Source organism: Lucilia cuprina, chromosome 2 (assembly GCF_022045245.1).
Source record: "Lucilia cuprina isolate Lc7/37 chromosome 2, ASM2204524v1, whole genome shotgun sequence".
In the NCBI taxonomy this organism is placed as follows: domain Eukaryota; kingdom Metazoa; phylum Arthropoda; class Insecta; order Diptera; family Calliphoridae; genus Lucilia; species Lucilia cuprina.
Window position 1 is genome coordinate 47,267,534 of NC_060950.1, and position 21,425 is coordinate 47,288,958.

Consider the following 21,425-nt stretch of genomic DNA (forward strand, 5'->3'; position numbering starts at 1 on the left):
TTACTTGCTTAAAAATAGACTAAAGCGATGAAATTTAACAGAAGTAAGTTTTATACTAGTCAAAATTTCTTTACCAAATTTCCCAGAAATAAGTTTTATACTAGGCAATATCTCTCTACCAAATTTTATGTGGATTGGTCCATAGTTGACCCTACCCCCCATAATTAAGTTTCTTGCCAGTCAAAAACTCTTAATTTTATGTGGATCGAGCCTTAATTGACCTACCCCCATATAATGTCCCCATCAAAAAAACGAGGAAAGCAATAAAAAACGAATAAATCGATGAAATTCGATATAAACCTGTAGGAACTAAGATCGTTCTACAAAATTTTACGGAGATCGGTCTATAATTGACGCTACCCCCATATAAGGCCCCTTCAGGAAATGTCTTTAAAGCTCAGTACTGGCTTAAAAATACTAGTAGATTTATGAAATTCGACATAAACTAGTTTCGTGTAAGCTAATATCTCTATCCCTTTTATAGGAACCGAAATCTCTCTATCAATTTTTATGAGAATCAGTCCCCCATATAAATTCCGCCCCAGAAATGACGCGAAAAATACGAATACCGCAATGCAACTCGACATAAAATCTCACTACCATATTTTATTACTAATGCTGCTTAATGGCTTCAAAATACAAGTAGATCGATGAAATTTTAAACAAATAACGAACTGAAATCTTCCTACAGACTTTTATGAGAATTGGTCCATATATGTATGTATGTATGTATGTATGTATGTATGATGTATGTATGTATGTATGTATGTATATATGTATGTATGTATGTATTTATGTATGTATGTATGTATGTATGTATGTATGTATGTATAAATACCCCTACTCGCTATAAAAATTAGCACTGTCAATAGTAAAACCCCCATTAATGGACCTCTTTCAAATATTACCCTGATGTTCTCATTAATATCGATATATAATAATAAAATATTCAAAATATCAAAGTTCATTTATATAACAGTGATTTGATGGTGGGTATAAAAGATTCGGCATAGCCGAATATAACACTCTTACTTGTTTTTAATTGTGTTTTCTCACTCATAACTTGAGTTTAATTGGCCAATTACACTCAGTTAAACTATGATAATATGTAACTTTACTGATAACTGAAAAACACGAAACATATATTAAACCAGGTTTAACCAAAGAATAAAGATCATCTTTATCAGAAAAACTCGCCCTTAGAAGAAAAAATTTATTGCGGCAACTATCATATTCGTATTTCTGAAGATACGTCCTTCGGGAGAGATTGTGCGGCCACGGCGATACTTCCAAGAAGATAAAAAAGTTACCTTAAGATAATCGTCTGGAAGATATAAAGGAGATACGGCGCTGTTATAGTTAGCAACAAAACAAAAAATTACAAAAGTTATAGAAAATATATCAATATAAATTTGCAAAATTAAGGTTTTTCAGCACAATTTTCTTTTTGTCCACAGTAATTTTCTTTTAGTATTTAATTCTTTCAAGGACTCTGAATACCAAAACATCATTATTATCATTTTTGTATTCTTAAAATAAAGATAAACTTACATTTATAAAAGCATAACTATTGTATCAATATAAATTTGTAAAATTAACGTTTTTCAGCAGAATTTTCTTTTGTCCACAGTAATTTTTATTTAATTCTTTCAAGGACTCTGAAAACTAAAACATTATTATTATTTGTGTATTCTTAAAATAAGGATAAACTTACATTTTTAAAAGCATAACAATTGTATTTGTTCACATCAGTGAACAATTGAATGTTACCATCCCTGAAGTCCAATAGCACCCACACCAAACTGCAGCCAACTTCATTTTTGTACGAACGTCAGCTGCAGTTTTTGCCTTTTTTACTTACTTCTAATCAACCTGGCCTACTACCAACAAGTGTGTGCGCTACAGCGAACAAACAAACAAACAAAACAACAAACCCTACAACAGCAAATCAAATTTTAAAGTTAAATAAATAAATAATGAACTTAAATTATTAAAACTAAAAACTAGTGGTAAAACTTAAACCAAGTATTAAAACCCTAAACCTATGCAAAAGTAAAATACTAAAACTTAAATACTAATTAAAAACAAATTTATTTGATAGTACTTACCCTAAAACAAATAAATAAATAAACAAATCTTAAAACCTAAAACTAATATAAAATACTTACCCTAAAATAAATAGATAAATACGTAAATCTAACCCTAAGAATAAATATCGAACAGAATTTATAACCTAAAAAGTGTATTATATACTTACCCTATATACTTACGTTATATACATATATTGAAGTTTAATAAACACATAAGTATTATAACGTTTTATGAAAATATCCCAAGCCTTTCTTATTTACCCTTCCTCCTAATTCCCGCGTAAGTACCCATCTACCCATCTCCCTCTAACCCCAAAATAAACATTGGTCCAATCGAGCCTTTAAAAAAGAAACGGCTATATTGATAAAAAATACAGTCCACAAAAATAAAGCTGAAAAGAAAGTATGCTTAAAAAATAAAAAGTGTGAAGAAAGTGAAGTGTTGAAAGTAAGCTAAAAGTGTATGTGAAAAATTAGAAAATAAAAAACCCACCCTTAAATAAAAAATTAAAATATACCCTACAAACCAAAGAATATAAATAATATAAACTAAATTAAATTGCGTAAAAAAATTGAAAAAAAACAATAAATTGTACAAATAAACAAAAAGTTACAAAAGATAACGAAAATAAAATTTAAACAAATTTAAAATAAACATAGAACACAAAAACACAGTTTCCACATAAAAACAGTGAAAACAAAAAAAAATACATTAAAAATAAAAACAAATATTATTAACAAAAAATACAGTGAAACACAAAATAGTTTTTTTTCATTTATAAATACCCACATACCGTTTTTTAAAATATATTAAAAATTGTTAATAAAATAAAAAACTACACAAAAAAACATACACAAATTACATTTAAATTAACAAATAATTATTTATAAATATATACGCAAAATTTATTAAAACAAAAATAACAATATAACAATTAAAATATCAAAAAAATTACATATATAACACACACTGTACATATTTTTAAAAATATTAAAAAACATTAATACACAAAAATAAACAAGAAATAAAACACACACAAAACATATACACACGCTTAAACATACATACCAGACCCAGCTTACATATTACAACAGCAACACTACACACAAGATCAACACATATCATAGCGGGAAGAAGGTGTAAAGAAGAATCGACAACACAAGAGATTTTTTTTGGTTTATCTCTTGTGAAGGTTTGTACCCTACCCCCAGCAAACAAGGTAAGTGTATTTTTTACAACTTACTAATAAAATTTAAATTTCCATTTTTATACCCACCATCAAAAAAGATGGGGGGTATATTGATTTTGTCATTCCGTGTGTAACACATCGAAATATTGGTTTAAGACCCCATAAAGTATATATATTCTGGGACCTCGTAAGATTCTAAGACGATCTAGCCATGTCCGTCCGTCTGTCCGTCTGTCTGTTGTTGGCACGATAGCGTCCACAAAATAAGAGATATTGAGATGAAATTTTCCCAAAATATATTTTATTGATCAGAAATGTTTGGTATTGAAAATGGGCAAAATCGGTCAACGATTTCACATAGCCTCCATACAACTGTACCCCCCGGAATATTGTATAAATAGCTTCAAATATTCACAAATTCGTTGTTTATGAAGCAAATACCATAAAATTTCGCATAGGTCAGTTTTTTGACGTCTGAAAAATATTTCTGCATTATGGCGGACATAGGACCATAATTGGCCCTACCCCCCATATAAGGTCCCCTTTAGAAAATGACTAAATAGCTGATTACTGGCTTAAAAATGGGAATATAGCGATGAAATTTGACACACATAAGTTTCATGCAAGTCAATATCTTTCAATCATATAACGTCCCCTTCAGAAAATGACTTTAACGCTCATTACTCTCTTAAAAATACAAGTATAGCGATGAAATTTGACATAAGTAAGTTTTTTACTAGCCAAAACCTCTCTATGAAATTTTATGTGGATCGGTCCATAATTGACCCTACCCCCCATATAAGGTCCCCTTCAGAAAATGACTTTAACGCTCATTACTGGCTTAAAAATGGGAATATAGCGATGAAATTCGACATACATAAGTTTTATGCAAGCCAATATCTCTCAACCAAATTTTATGTATATCGGTCCATAATTGACCCTACCCCCCATATAACGTTCCCTTCAGAAAATTACTTTAACGCTCATTACTCGCTTAAAAATACAAGTATAGCGATGAAATTTCACATAAGTAAATTTCTTACTATCCAAAACCTATCTATGAAATTTTATGTGGATCGGTCCATAATTGACCCTACCCCCCATATAAGGTAACCTTCAAAAATGACTTAAACGCTCATTACTGGCTTAAACAAATGAATATAGCGATGAAATTTGATATAAGCCAAAAATCTTTATGAAATTGTATGTGGATCGGTCCATAATTGACCCTACCCCTCATATAAAGACCTTCTATAAAATTACTATAACGCTCATTACTTGCTTAAAAATACGACTAAAGCGATGAAATTTAACAGAAGTAAGTTTTATACTAGTCAAAATTTCTTTACCAAATTTCCCAGAAATAAGTTTTATACTAGGCAATATCTCTCTACCAAATTTTATGTGGATTGGTCCATAGTTGACCCTACCCCCCATAAGAAGTCCCCCCATAAAATTTTTTTTATGCTCATTACTGGCTTAAAAATCGGATTAATGCAATGAAATTACACAGAAGTAAGATTTATATAAGTCAAAATTTACCAAATTTTATGTGGATCGATTCACAATTGACCCTTCCCCCCATATAAGGCCCCCTTCAGAAAACGACTTTAACGTTAATTATGGGCGTAAAAATACTAATATAGCGAAGAAATTTGACATAAGTATGTATCTTAGGAACCAAAACCTTTCCACCAAATTTTATGTGGAACAGGCCTTAATTGACCCTAACCCCAACATAAGGTCCCTATCAGAAAATACTTTACCTATTAAGGCTTAAAATACTGGCTACGAGTATAGTAATAAAATTCGACTCAATTAAGTTTCTTGCCAGTCAAAATCTCTTAATTTTATGTGGATCGAGCCTTAATTGACCTACCCCCATATAATGTCCCCATCAAAAAAACGAGGAAAGCAATAAAAAACGAATAAATCGATGAAATTCGATATAAACCTGTAGGAACTAAGATCGTTCTACAAAATTTTACGGAGATCGGTCTATAATTGACGCTACCCCCATATAAGGCCCCTTCAGGAAATGTCTTTAAAGCTCAGTACTGGCTTAAAAATACTAGTAGATTTATGAAATTCGACATAAACTAGTTTCGTGTAAGCTAATATCTCTATCCCTTTTATAGGAACCGAAATATCTCTATCAATTTTTATGAGAATCAGTCCCCCATATAAATTCCGCCCCAGAAATGACGCGAAAAATACGAATACCGCAATGCAACTCGACATAAAATCTCACTACCATATTTTATTACTAATGCTCCTTAATGGCTTCAAAATACAAGTAGATCGATGAAATTTTAAACAAATAACGAACTGAAATCTTCCTACAGACTTTTATGAGAATTGGTCCATGTATGTATGTATGTATGTATGTATGTATGTATGTATGTATGTATATATGTATGTATGTATGTATGTATGTATGTATGTATGTATGTATTATGTATGTATGTATGTATGTATGTATGTATGTATGTATGTGTATGTATGTATGTATGTATGTATGTATGTATGTATGTATGTATAAATACCCCTACTCGCTATAAAAATTAGCACTGTCAATAGTAAAACCCCCATTAATGGACCTCTTTCAAATATTACCCTGATGTTCTCATTAATATCGATATATAATAATAAAATATTCAAAATATCAAAGTTTATTTATATAACAGTGATTTGATGGTGGGTATAAAAGATTCGGCATAGCCGAATATAACACTCTTACTTGTTTTGTATTATATTAGTTTTATTTGTCAAGCAATATAATACAAAAATATTTTCTCTTCAAAACCCACTCACCCACCCACCCTATTAAAAGCTTTTTTGAAAATATTTTTATATATTGCTTGATTAAGCTAATATTACCACCCGAATTGTGTTTTAAGTTTGCTGTTACAAATTTTTTTTGTAGATTTTTTTGAATAAATTACCCAATATGTCTACTTTAGAATCAGTTGTCGCCGATTTATTAAGATATATCCAAACAGATTTAAAATCATTTGATGAGGATTATCGCGCTACCCCGGAAAATTTCCAATCTCTACCCGCTCTTAAATTCCAAAAACGGGAATTAAGTGAATTATGGGCTAAAATTGACCGTAAATTCACCCAAGTTAGAGAATCGGCAGATATTCTTGACCCGAAGAAGGCTGAAGCAATAAATTTAAGTGAAGTCGTTAGACTAGTTAGATCTTGTAAAGGTTTTAATAGGTCAAGCATGATCTCGCTCGACGAATCGATTGAGGAGATCACGAAAGCAAACGAAACCCGACCATCATTACCCGAACCCCCACAACCCAGCAGTTCTGTAGCCTTCAATGTACCCCCATGCGATATGCCTACATTTCATGGAGATTTTAAATCTTGGTCTTCTTTCCGGGATCTTTTTAAGGCCATTTATGGTAACAACACACGCTTAAGTGGAGTTGAAAAACTCTTCTATCTTAAGTAAAAAACAAGCGGCGAAGCCAAAGAAATCGTTGACAACGCACCCCTAACTAATGATGGCTTTCTCATTGCGTGGACCCAACTCGTCTCTCAATTTGAAAATAGACGAATGCAAATCAATGCGCAATTAAAAACACTTTTTAATTTACCCACAGTAAGCACCATGTGCAGTGCATCTATAAGAAAGCTTCAGAGAAAGATTAATTGTTGTATTGCTAATTTAAATTCATTAGACATTGATACGGATAATTGGGATCCTATCTTTGTATATCTTTGCTTATCAAAATTACCCAAAGAAACCCGAAGAGAGTTTGAAAAAACTCTCAATGATAGCGCCGAAATGCCGCCATGGACGAATCTTGATGTGTCAAAAAAGACACATCAAGGAGTCAAAAAAGACTTACTTAATACCCTTATAGCTCAGGAAACTGAGTTTGGCTGGATTTTAACAGGACCCGTTCAGAATTCACAAAATACCCAACCCTTAGTTTCTTACTTCAGTTCAGTCACGCTTGATAAAGTTTTGACCAAGTTCTGGGAAATTGAAGATGTACCCACCCAACCCAAAGTTTCAGAAGAAAGTTCTTTATGTGAAGAAACTTTCAAGACCACTACCCTTCGATTACCAAATGGCCGTTATCAGGTAAATTTACCATTTATATACCCTCCTGTTGAGTTAGGAAACTCTAGACACGTTGCTATGGCTCAATTTCTACGTAACGAGAAAAGTTTAATGAAAAAGCCAGAGCTTAAAATGGAATATGATAACGTGCTACAAGAGTATATCGATTTAGGTCATATGAAACCAATTAAATATAACCCAAACACTCCTTCAAACACCCATTATTATTGGCTATTAGAACCCTACACAAATTAGCCGATGACATTCAAAATACTCACCCTATGGCTTCGCAAATATTGCGAAACAACATGTATGTTGATGATGTCTTAGCCGGAGGTCATACAATTGAAGAAGCTCAAAAAGCTCAAACCCAATTGATCTCGGCTCTAGACTCTGCTGGTTTTCCTTTAAGAAAGTGGATTTCCAATACAAAGGAATTATTGCACAAATTACCTGAAGAACCCAAATCAAATAATGCTAAAACGTTAGGAATCCGATGGAATGCTAAAGAAGATACGTTTTTCTTTAATGTACCCTTAATTGAAAGAAAATCAGCATACACAAAGCGAACTGTGTTATCAGACATTTCTCGCCCTTTTGACCCAGCTGGTTGGTTAGCGCCAATTGTTATATCTGCCAAGATTATTATGCAGCAAATTTGGCAAGATAATACAGCTTGGTATGAATGTCTTAACCCACTCACCCTTATAAAATGGCAAAAGTTTTTGCAGTTCTACGATAATATTAATAGAATTCGTATTCCAAGATGGATTAACTTTTCACCTTCAGCAAAAATTGAGTTTCATGGTTTTTCAGATGCTTCTGAAAAAGCATACTCTGCATGTCTGTATGCACGAGTAACACCCATAAACGGACCTAATTCCGTAACCCTACTCTTTGCTAAGACGAGAGTTGCGCCAATCAAAGAAAACTCGTTACCAAAACTTGAACTTTGTGGTGCAGTGTTGTTGGCAAATATGACACATAATTTACTCACCCAACTCAACCTACCCTTACATCAGACGTATTTCTGGACCGACTCATCTATAGTTTTGGCCTGGCTTAGTAAACACCCTAACTCGTGGAACACATTTGTAGCAAACCGAGTTTCTACAATAATCCAGACTGTCGGTGTTGAAAATTGGAATCATGTTGCTTCGCACGATAATCCTGCCGATGTTGCTAGCCGAGGATGTAATGCTGATGAGTTAAAAGATGACACTTTATGGTGGAATGGACCATCGTGGTTGAAAGAAGTCGCTTCGAAGTGGCCAACAACAAATAAACACTTCATTACTCAAGCTGAAGCTAAAGTTAGTCAGTCGTTTGCTACGACAGTTAATACCCACCCTACCTTAAATACGAATACTGAAAACCCAGATATATTATCAAGATTTTCGAAATTGTCAAAAGCTCTAAGAGTAATGACATATGTCTATCGATTTTGTGATCGCGCATCATATACCCGAAGAAATACAATTCGAAATGATAGAGTTATTCTTGATCGAAATAACCCACAACTAGTCAATGATAGACTACGTTTATTAACTACCCACCCATGTATTGAACTTGATGCGTCAGAGATCAAATCTACCCGTGATAGACTTATTATTCTTTGTCAGACAGAATATTTCAACAACGAATATAACTGTTTGAAGAGAAAATACCCTGTACCCAACAAAAGTGGCCTGCTTACCCGAATGCCATTTTTAGATTCTGCAAAGATAATGCGTGCATATGGTAGACTAGCAAATTCCAACAGTTTGTCATATTCCGAAAGACATCCTATATTAGTACTCTATAAAAGTGCATTTGTTAAATTACTAGTACAACACGTCCACCTGGTAACCCTGCATGGTGGAAATCAAGTTATGTTGAGAATAATCCGATCAGGATATTGGATTCCCAAACTTAAGAATCTGATTAGTAGTGTTATTAAAAAATGCTCTCCCTGCATAAGATATAGGAATAGACAGGCAACCCAATTTATGGCGGCGTTGCCACCAGAAAGAACCCAAATAGATAAAGCTTTTATAAATGTTGACGTTGATTTTGCAGGACCATTTGACGTCAAAGCATAAAGTGGCAGAACTTGTAAAATAACGAAAGGTTACGTTTGTGTTTTTGTTTGCTTTGCAACAAAGGCCATCCACTTGGAGCCAACATCTGATTTGTCTACCCAAGCCTTTATGGCAGCCTTCGCTCGATTTTTTTCGAGGCGGGGATGCCCTGTCGCCATTTACTCTGACAATGGAACAAATTTCATAGGTGCTAGCAAGTTATTGAAAAAGGAGCGACAGGAATTTATTAAACAGCTAAAAGGATCTGTTACGTCCACTAGCAGTTTTCAGAATTTGACGTGGCATTTTATACCCCCAGGTGCACCACACATGGGCGGTTTATGGGAGGCAGGAGTTAAAAGCTTTAAAGCTCATTTAAAGAAAATAAATACCCTAAAATATACATTTGAAGAGCTAGCTACACTCCTTGCCAGAATAGAAGGATGCCTAAACTCGAGACCCTTAAGCCCGTCAAGTGAAAACCCTCAGGATCTTAACCCGTTAACCCTGGACACTTTTTAATTGGCTCACCCATACTTACCCCTGCAGACCCGACACAAGCAGTGATAATATAACCCTGGCTAACAAATGGCAAAAATTAAAGATACAACATCAAAACTTTTGTAAAAGATGGAAAGATGAATATCTTAAAGAGCTCCATAAAAGATATAAGTGGAAAAACCCTACCCGAGAAGTTGAAATAGGTGATATTGTAGTAATTAGACAAGACAATTTAGCACCCAATGAATGGTTACTTGGACGTGTGACTAAAACATACCCTGGTTCTGATGGTAGAAGTAGAGTAGTTGATTTACAAACTTCAACTGGAACTCTAACACGACCAATCACTAAAATTGTTGTTTTACCCGCTAATTAGTCTAATACTCTACTCTAATACTATTTACTCAAACCCTAACCCAAAATAACAATATCATCACTAACTAGCTCAACTAACCACCCTAACTAACCCAAATTTATTATGAATCGTTTAACCCTTCACCCTAACCCACTAACACATTCATTACACTTCATTCATTCACACATAATTTCTTTTATACAGAATATGGCACCCAACAACAACAACAATCGTAAAGGACGTTCCAACCGTTCCAGCCGCAATGGATCTCGGCCCAAACCCAACCGCAAAAATGATAAACGTCAACCAAAACGCCATTTTGGTTGAGGTATTTGTCAAGCCGATCACAGCTTGACAAATTGTCGAAAGTTCCAAAAGATGAACTTGGCGGAGAAGTACAAAACCGCAGTTAAATTGCACTACTGCGTCAATTGTTTGGCGAGGAACCATCTCATTGGCGGTTGCATGAGTAAGGCTCGTTGCCAACAATGTGGTGGTAAACACCACTCCACCCTGCATGGTCCAAATAGGATTTTAAAGAATTTAACCCAGGACCAATCCCCTCCACCAACTCCGGCACCAAGAACTCCACCCACACCAGCTCCAAGACGATCATTAGACATCGTGAAAGTTACAACACCGGTAACAACGTCGATGATGAAAACGTTTGTTCCTACAGCAGTTGTGCAGGTAGGAAGTCTGCGGGCAAGGGCAATACTAAATCCTTGCTTGACTAAGTCTAGAATAGCAGCCGTCTTTGTTAGTGAAAGTTCCCTAGCTCCCTTCAAAATAGACAAAGAGGTGTTTGTGAAGGTGCTAATTGCACCAAATTATTCCTCAAGCCTCCGATACGAGGTTTGCATGGAGGTGGTTAAGGATCTGCCAAAAACCCCATATCCAAGCCCCATGGACGAAACAATTAAAAGTAAATTGTGTCGCATATCGCTGGCTGACCCGGAGTTTTACTCCAACAACCCAGTCTCCATGGAAATTGGTGGAGACCTTTACACAAGCATCCTACAACCAAATGTGATTCACATTGACGGGGGATCACTTATAGCCCAGGATTCCACCCTTGGTTGGCTGGACATGGGATCATCTACCCAATAAACACCCACACAATAAAGTATTTTACATACATAATTTACCCTATTACCCTACACCTTTTTTATTGAATAAATAAAAATAATTGTCTTTTTTTCTTCACAGGTTGCAGGCCCGGGAGGATGTTCACATCAGTGAACAATTGAACGTTACCATCCCTGAAGTCCAATAGCACCCACACCAAACTGCAGCCAACTTCATTTTTATACGAACGTCAGCTGCAGTTTTTGCCTTTTTACTTACTTCTAATCAACCTGGCTTACTACCAACAAGTGTGTGCGCTACAGCGAACAAAACAACAAACCCTACAACAGCAAATCAAATTTTAAAGTTAAACAAATAAATAATAAACTTAAATTATTAAAACTAAAACTAGTGGTAAAACTTAAACCAAGTATTAAAACCCTAAACCTATGCAAAAGTAAAATACTAAAACATAAATACTAATTAAAAACAAATTTATCACAGTGATAGTACTTACCCTAAAACAAATAAATAAATAAATAAACAAATCTTAAAACCTAAAACTAATATAAAATACTTACCCTAAAATAAATAGATAAATACGTAAATCTAACTTACCCTAAGAATAAATATCGAACAGAATTTATAACCTAAAAAGTGTATTATATACTTACCCTATATACTTACTTACGTTATATACATATATTGAAGTTTAATAAACACATAAGTATTATAACGTTTTATGAAAATATCCCAAGCCTTTCTTATTTACCCTTCCTCCTAATTCCCTCGTAAGTACCCATCTACCCATCTCCCTCTAACCCCTAAAAAACAGTATCTACAAAAGTATAGTAAGAGTGATTGTGAACAGATTTTTGTAGCAAGTCATAAGTTTATGTTCACAAAACAATCAAAACAAACAATGTCAAAAAAAAAAATAAAAAAACTAAATAAACGAGCAAAAAAAAAAAAAACAAATTAATTTCTTTTTATTTAAAATTCTATTATTTTATTATTCCACATTTTAAACTAAAAAATTAACAGTTTTATTTTTTTTTTTTTTTTGGGTTTTAATTAGGATGGCGGTGCATCAAGCACTCATATGCCAGGTTATCACACGTTTGTCCAGAGAAAACCCACCAACCGACCTATACCTCCATATAAGAAGTTGGAGCATCCGGACTTGATTTCATCAAAAGTATTAAGGGTCTCCACCAGAAAAAAGCTCCAGAGTTTTAATGCTCTCCACCAGTATATATTTGAGTTTAAATGGTCTCCACCAGGTTATATTGTGAGTATTTTATTGTCTCCACCAGTTAAAAACGTTTGAGTATTCTATGGTCTCCACCAATAAAACATAACCTCACTTGAGGTAATACGCGAGACGCAAAACTGTCGAAAGCCAGGCAACAAACACAAGCCTGAACGCGTTTAAGAAATAATCGCGATGACGCGAGAGTTGTTCCCCAACTCAGACCTGAATTACGACTGATAAACAGTTTTTAATAAAATTTTATTTAATAAAATTTTATTTTTGTTTTGGTAAACAGCTGTTTGTTTGTAATTTATGTGTTACCACATTATCGCTTTTTGTGCCAAAATCGAATTAATTTTTTTGTTTATATGCTGAAATAAACAGTTGACAACACTGATTTTTCTTAAGACATTCGAAAAACATATGAAAAATTGTCGTAAGAGTTGTATAGAACTTTTGCATAGAAAATACCAACAACATTGTTATGACTATTGTAGAAGCTGATAACATAAAACGCTATAACATCGATTGTGAATTGAACAATTTTGTAACATTGAAAAGCTCAAAAAGACTGTAATTGTAATGAAATAATAAATGTTTAATGTCATATTCTATATCCTACAACATTTTTTTATAAATGTTTCATCTCATAGTAATAGAATTCCGTTTTACGTTCAGATAACCAATAAATAACATGAAACCATTTGGTCCCCAAAAAACATATTTCAAACGACAAAGTTTGACACATTTTATCCAATTGTATTTATAGCTTTTAAACTGACATTTTTATCGGTGTTGTCATAAATTTCAATAGTTAGTTTTTTAAACTATAAAAATGGATTGGTCTCATGAAATCAAAAGTAATCGGTTTTATGTCCGATTTAAAATATAATGCTTTATTGAATAAAAAACTATAACATAACGAATTTTTTTTTTCAAAATTGTAAAATAGGCTAAAAAATTAAAAAAATAAAAAAAATATATTTTTTCTAAATAAAGTTTTGAAAAGAAAGTTAATAATGTATAAAAACGAAAAAAAAAAACGAAAACATGAAAATATGCACTAAAAGAGTAAAATATGCTCTAAAAACTCGAAAATATGCCTTAAATATGCTAAAAAGTCAAATCATGCAAAATTATGCTCTTATGGGTAAAATATGCAAAAATATGCTCTAACAAATCGATGCCAAAATTCTCAAATTGGTCTGAAACGTGTAAATATCTTATCCATGAGTCCATACGACGCACCACAAAAAACATGCATTTGCATATTTTGGTTTCCCTGGTTATGACTATTGTAGAAGCTGATAACATACAACGCTATAACATCGATTGTGAATTGAACAATTTTGTATTTTATTCATAGTACCCATTAAAAGTTCGCTCGTTATAATCTAAATGTTCAGATGAATGTAAAAATTCTTCAAGTGAAATTTAATGATTCTATCTCTAACAGTTTCTCAAATATACGAATTTTTTCTATTTTATTCATATGGGCGCTGCAAACCCCTCAGATGAAAGGTTGCTCTTAATATTAAAGTTCTTCGTGCATTTTAAGAATTTAATTGTATAAGATTATAACTGTAATAGTTTCCAATATAAACGAATTTTTGTATATATTTATATTGAAGTTGCCACGTCCCCTAACGCCACACATTTTATCCTAAATAATCATATTGACACTAAAGTGGCTCCGACAAAATTTTAGGACTCTAACTGTTACATTATCTCAAGAAAAACGAACTTTTGTATTAAATTAATATGGGAGGTGCCGCTCCCCTCATGGGAGTCCGCCAATTTATTACCTAAAATGTTTACATGGATGTCGAAGTTATTCGTGAATAATTTAAGATTCTAACTGTAATTGTTTCCAAGATAAACGAAGTTTTGTATTTAATTTATTTCCCTCCCCTCATGGGTAGTCCGCCAATTTATTACCATGTTTACATGGATGTTGAAGTTACTTTTTATCTCATATAATCATATTGACACTAAGTGCCTCCGACAAAATTTGAGGAGGCACTTTTATATTTTCTTAAAGTGGTCGTGGCTTCTCGCCCACTTAAAATTCAAAATAAAAAGTAACCTATTACCTATTCCGGACATACAGGAAATACACTGTGAAAATTTCAAGCAAATCTGTTCAACCTTTTAGTAGTCTATAGCGTTCAAAATATAAACATACAAACAAACACAGTTTCATTTGTATACCTTTCACCTTCGTGAGAAGGGTATATATAAGTTTGTCATTCCGTTTGTAATTGCTATAATGTAATTTTCCGACCCTATAAAGTATATATATTCTGGATCCTTATAGATAGCGGTGTCGATTGTCTGTCTGTCCGTCTGTCCGTCTGTCTGTTGAAATCAGTTTTTAGAGGTCCCCAGATATCGGCGAGATCCGAATCTTCAATAATTCAGTTAGACATGCTTTCGAAAATATCGCTATTTAAAATCAGCAAAATCGGTCTATAAATAACGGAGATATGAACAAAAATCCGAGACAACCTCTGAAAATTTCATCAAAAAAGCCACATTTTTCATGCTTTGTTAAAAAAGCAACAACAACACTGTGAATTTGATAAAGATGTACATGTACGTGTGGAGATGTATTTTGTTTTATTCATATATATATATATAATATTATATATATATATATATATATATATATATATATATATATTATATTATATTATATATATATATATATATATATAATATTATATATATATTATATATATACAGCTGAATAAAACAAAATACATCTCCACACGTACATAGAGATAGAGATAGAATTAGATAGATTAGAGATAGAATCATTAAATTTCACTTGAAGAATTTTTACATTCACCTGAACATTTAGATTATAACGAGCGAACTTTTAATGGGTACTATGAATAAAATACAAAATTGTTCAATTCACAATCGATGTTATAGCGTTGTATGTTATCAGCTTCTACAATAGTCATAACCAGGGAAACCAAAATATGCAAATGCATGTTTTTTGTGGTGCGTCGTATGGACTCATGGATAAGATATTTACACGTTTCAGACCAATTTGAGAATTTTGGCATCGATTTGTTAGAGCATATTTTTGCATATTTTACCCATAAGAGCATAATTTTGCATGATTTGACTTTTTAGCATATTTAAGGCATATTTTCGAGTTTTTAGAGCATATTTTACTCTTTTAGTTCATATTTTCATGTTTTCCTTTTTTTTTCGTTTTTATACATTATTAATTTTCTTTTCAAAACTTTATTTAGAAAAAATATATATTTTTATTTTTTTTTTTTAATTATTTAGCCTATTTTACAATTTTGAAAAAAAAAATTCGTTATGTTATAGTTTTTTATTCAATAAAGCATTATATTTTAAATCGGACATAAAACCGATTACTTTTGATTTCATGAGACCAATCCATTTTTATAGTTTAAAAAACTAACTATTGAAATTTATGACAACACCGATTAAAATGTCAGTTTAAAAGCTATAAATACAATTGGATAAAATGTGTCAAACTTTGTCGTTTGAAATATGTTTTTTGGGGACCAAATGGTTTCATGTTATTTATTGGTTATCTGAACGTAAAACGGAATTCTTACAAAAAATAAAAATTTTATAAAAAGTAAAAATTTTAAAAATATACTCATGGTGTAGGGTATTATATGGTCGGCCATGCCCGACTATACTTTCCTACTTGTTTTCTTATGGATTTTAATTTGTAAATTGGTTTTCTTTTATTTTTCATCATAATTTTCTTCATAATCATTTTGAAATTGAAAATAAACCAAACAAATATTATTTTGTATTAAAGACAATGAAACTCTGATATTAATACAAAATATTGTAAGATAAAACCCCCTTTAATAGTTAAATAGAAATCGGCGATAAATAAAACAAGTATGAATGTATAGTCGGGCGTAGCCGACCATATGATACCCTACACCAGTCAGTATGTATGTTAAAAATAGGGATTATTTAAAAAAATAAAGCATTTGGTTTGTTTTTTTTAACTTTATTTCGGAATATTTTTACTTTTTTTTGGCAAAAAAAGATTTTTTAAGAGGGCTCAAAGGGGAGTAGGGCAAAATATGGCCCTATCCTTAAAAATGTTGGTAGGGGGAGTTAAGACTTCTTCAATATTATTTATGTAGAATTTAAAAGTGTTATTAGTGTTTGTAAGTGAATTTTGACCTTTAAGTCATTTTCTGAAGGGGAGTTTGTATGGGGGATAGGGTCAAATAAAGCCCGATCATTACAAAAATCTGTAATGTCATTTAAAGTTCTATAAAACTAAGGCCCTATTGGGGGGGTGGTACGGTTGTACGGGGGCTAGTCGAAATAATGGACCGATTTTTACCATTTTCAATAGGCTTCGTCCTTGGGTCAAAAGAAGCGTGTGTGCCAAATTTCATCCAATTATCTTAAAAAAAGGCGACCTGTACCTTGCGCACAAGGTTTACATGGACAGCCAGCCAGACGGACGGACGGACGGACATAGCTTAATCGACTCAGAAAATGATTCTAAGCCGATTGGTATACTTTAAGGTGGGTATTGGACGAATATTTTTGTATGTTATAAACATCAGCACAAACCCAATATACCCTCCCCACTAAAGTGGTGTAGGGTATAAAAACTATTTAAATTATTATTTTTTTTTTTTTTGATTTTGTAAACTATTTTTGGTTACCAAATTGTTGCATTTATTTCCGTAAGAGGATTTTTATCTTATATTTAATACTGTTTATTTAGGGGTTAGAGGGAGATGGGTAGATGGGTACTTTCGCGGGAATTAGGAGGAAGGGTAAATAAGAAAGGCTTGGGATATTTTCATAAAACGTTATAATACTTATGTGTTTATTAAACTTCAATATATGTATATAACGTAAGTATATAGGGTAAGTATATAATACACTTTTTAGGTTATAAATTCTGTTCGATATTTATTCTTAGGGTAAGTTAGATTTACGTATTTATCTATTTATTTTAGGGTAAGTATTTTATATTAGTTTTAGGTTTTAAGATTTGTTTATTTATTTATTTGTTTTAGGGTAAGTACTATCACTGTGATAAATTTGTTTTTAATTAGTATTTAAGTTTTAGTATTTTACTTCTGCATAGGTTTAGGGTTTTAATACTTGGTTTAAGTTTAACCATTAGTTTTTAGTTTTAATAATTTAAGTTTATTATTTATTTATTTAACTTTAAAATTTGATTTGCTGTTGTAGGGTTTGTTGTTTTGTTTGTTTGTTCGCTGTAGCGCACACACTTGTTGGTAGTAAGCCAGCACAAGGTATACAGAGACGTCACGAGCAAAAAGCTATTTCCCTCTCTTTCGCACAAAACGAATTCAATGATTTTTTAGCTGTATTTTATATACCTCTTCTCACCAAACAATTTCAAAATCAAACAAAAGCTGATTTTAGACTTTTTCAAATGTCAAAAGTGACATCTCTGTATACTTTGTGAAGCCAGGTTGATTAGAAGTAAGTAAAAAAGGCAAAAACTGCAGCTGACGTTCGTACAAAAATGAAGTTGGCTGCAGTTTGGTGTGGGTGCTATTGCACTTCAGGGATGGTAACATTCAATTGTTCACTGATGTGAACATCCTCCCGGGCCTGGCAACCTGTGAAGAGAAAGGAACAATTATTTTTATTTATTCAATAAAAATGGTGTAGGGTAATAGGGTAAATTATGCATGTAAAATACTTCATTGTGTGTGGGTTTATTGGGTAGAGGATCCCATGACCAGCCAGCCATGGGTAGAATCCTGGGCTATAAGTGAGCCCCCGTCGATGTGAACGTTTGATGCTAGATTTGGTCCAATTAACACTTTGACGAAAACCTCGTTGTCGATTGTGAAGAGTTTCAAACTGGTGTCTCGTACTAACACGGATGCAATTCAGGACTTTGTTAGGCTGGGGTTTAATATGGCGCTTGCTATCCGGTTTCCGCTTTCCATGATCATCTGCACAACGACAGTCGGTACGTTTTCGTCATGGATGTTGTAATTGGTGTTGTTGCTAGGGAATGGCGTGGAGCTGGTATGGGTTGAGTTCTTGGAGCTGGAGTTGGTGGTGGGGATCGGTCTTGGAGCAAATTCTTTAAAATCCTATTTCTAACCCCGACAATAAAGTCGCCCAACTTCACTATTGAGATAGCTCTGTTGGATCATATTAATTGACAAGACTTTATTTCAGTGGTCACAAAGAACCACTGTGATATGTAGGAAGTAGAAAAATAGTCATGTATTCTTACCAGTCATGTTCAATACTAAAGAAAATATAAAAATTACTATTTGATAAAAAAAAGTAGCATAAATTTCCCTTTTATAGATTAGTTATTCAGTTCAGACGTATATCTGCTCTTTTAAAAAAAATCTCTCCTTAGTGGATCTACATATTTCAAAAGACAACTAATACTGTAAAAATTTCATTATTCTTGTGCTTAGCGATGATAAATCAGTCAGTCAGTAAAACGCTTCTCTTTTATATATGTAGAAGAAGATAACATTTATATAAAAACGATATATGGCATTTTTTCTTCTAATAAAGTAATTACTCAGCTAAATCAATTTAGCTATGTCCGTCCGTCCATTCGTCCGTCTTTGTGTTTATGTAAACCTTATACGTATGCTATGCTAAATTGGTACAAAACTGCTTCAGCTGATGTTTCTAACACCCAAATCATTGGTTCCACACCCATCTTTAAGTCTCTGTGTTTATTTAGCTACGTTCGTCCGTCTGGCCGTTTGAGCGCACGCTACAGTTCGCAATTTTCAAGATACTTTTGTCATATATTTTTCTTTTAACCAAAGGACGAAGCCTATTTCAAATTGTTAAAATCTCCTTAAAATCTCCGAATAGGGTTCTTGAACTTCGTATATTAAAGTTTGTTGTAACTCGGGCCTTATTTAACCCTAGGCCCAATACAAAATATCCGTTTAAAAAATTAAATCGATCGGTATACTTTAAGGTGGGTATTGAACCAATATTTTTGTATGTTACAAACATCAGCACAAACGTATAATACCCTCCCCACTATAGTGGTGTAGGGTATAACTACAAATAAATTGTATTTTGTAAATAAAAAGAATTTAAAAATTTTTAATAAATTTTTAAATTAATTAAACTTAATACATTTCAAACCAAAATGTTTTAGTTTTTCAGACTATATAACATTTGCAAATAATATTTTGTATTAATACAAAATCACATTATCTGATTTTACCTTTAACATTACGACATTAAAATAATATTGCTTTGATGATTTTCTTCCAAATGATAAAAATTAAATATTGCTTTAATATCTTCTATGGACGATATTTTCCAAATAATTGTGGGAATGGGGAATATACTTATACTACCATAGGTTGTTCTATTAATACATTCAGACGACTTAAATTTTTGGAAACAGGCTTAGGTCCGTGACGGCAGAGATTCCTTTGTATTTACTCTATGGTTTGAAATGTCTAAAATATATTGACTACATTACACAAGTAAGTTTTATGTACTGATAAATTATATTTTACTTAAATTATGACTAACATCGGATCATATTATATCTTAATCCCAATATAGGATCCCCTTCAGAAAATAGCAGAAAGATGGGATTTTCAGGTGACATAACAGATTTGTAAATAAAGTTAAATTCGCGCTGTTATAACGTCTCAAATATGACCAAAAACTGGAGTTTCCAAACTTATTAACATAATGTGTATATCGAAAAACTGATGATGTATAAATTCTAAGGTCAGTTTCTGATTAGGCGCTGTTTAAATGTGTTATTTTACATTTTGTTTATCTTAAATTACTGTGATACGTTATTTCATTTTATGAAAATATTGTTTTTGATGATACGTTATTTAAAATCGTTTCTTATCGTAAACGCATATTCGTTGGATGTATTATCATCTGGTGAATCACAATCAAACAAACGTCGATTTTTGTTTTTTGATACTTAGTTTTGCACTTTAGGTGAAAATATGGTTTCATACATGCTATAAATAGTATAAATATAAATGCATTATTTTGTGTAAAATCTAACCGCAAAATTGTTCCCCATAACAAGTTATTTTATTTATTTATTGAACGTTATAACCGAGCCTAAAAGGCTATCTGTAAACAATTCTACTGAGTAAATCTATACAGTAATAAAATAAATATATGATCCCTTTATTCATAAGCAACATTTACCCTATAAAAGTTTTACAAAACAAAATTTCTATAAAAAATTTGATTTACAAACCCTTATAAAACAAAAATTCGCTTATGAATAAGGCCCTAAATCTATAGGCTTTATATAGGTCAAATTGGGCCGATCCTCGGTAAATTTGGGAAAAGGATATATTTTTAAATAACAGTTAGTTTTGTTGAGTTTCATTGCGATACAAATGGTTACAAGTCAATTTTAGACGTTTAAGAAATTTTTTGAAGGGGGTTTGTATGGGGGCTAGGATCAAATAAAGGCCGATCCTTACGAAAATCTGCAGTGTCATTTATACTTATGTAAAACTTATTTATGCGAATATTTAGAGAGATAATAGAATATTTGACGCAATTATGGCATAAAAAGTTCAAATCGGGAGGTACGGTTGTATGGGGGCTAGGTGAAATAATGGACCGATTTCAACAATTTTCAATAGCCTTCGTCTCTGTGCCAACATACTTGGTCCAAATTTCATCAAATTATCTTGAAAATTGTGGCCTGTACCTTGCGCACAAGGTTTACATGGACAGCCAGCCAGCCGGAAGTACGGACATGTCTTAATCGACTCAGAAAATGATTCTGAATCGATCGGTATACTTTAAGGGGGGCA

The 21,425-nt window shown here is 32.5% G+C and overlaps 2 protein-coding genes across 3 annotated transcripts; both read left to right on the forward strand.

Annotated features, from left to right (window-relative positions):
• The first annotated feature begins 3,037 nt into the window (after window positions 1-3,037).
• On the forward strand, window positions 3,038-12,302 carry LOC124418534. Its single transcript, XM_046945163.1, has 3 exons — window positions 3,038-3,283; window positions 10,485-11,406; window positions 11,490-12,302. The coding sequence occupies exon 2, from the start codon at window positions 10,659-10,661 to the stop codon at window positions 11,388-11,390; it is 732 nt and encodes a 243-aa protein (XP_046801119.1). The 5' UTR covers window positions 3,038-3,283; window positions 10,485-10,658; the 3' UTR covers window positions 11,391-11,406; window positions 11,490-12,302.
• LOC124418532 lies at window positions 3,179-9,926 on the forward strand. Of its 2 annotated transcripts, none has more exons than XM_046945153.1 (2): window positions 3,179-3,310; window positions 6,207-9,926. In XM_046945153.1, exon 2 carries the CDS (start codon window positions 7,646-7,648, stop codon window positions 9,443-9,445), a length of 1,800 nt encoding a protein of 599 aa, XP_046801109.1. In that variant the 5' UTR covers window positions 3,179-3,310; window positions 6,207-7,645; the 3' UTR covers window positions 9,446-9,926. The 2 variants fall into 2 exon arrangements, with proteins under 2 accessions (XP_046801109.1, XP_046801110.1); XM_046945154.1 differs by having other exon boundaries at window positions 3,185-3,310; window positions 6,207-8,436.
• Window positions 12,303-21,425: the final 9,123 nt, after the last annotated feature.

Coding starts and splice junctions, on each gene's coding strand:
- LOC124418532 (XM_046945153.1), top strand. CDS start 7,646: ATGGCTTCGCAAATATTGCGAAACAACATGTATGTTGATGATGTCTTA.
- LOC124418534 (XM_046945163.1), top strand. CDS start 10,659: ATGAACTTGGCGGAGAAGTACAAAACCGCAGTTAAATTGCACTACTGC.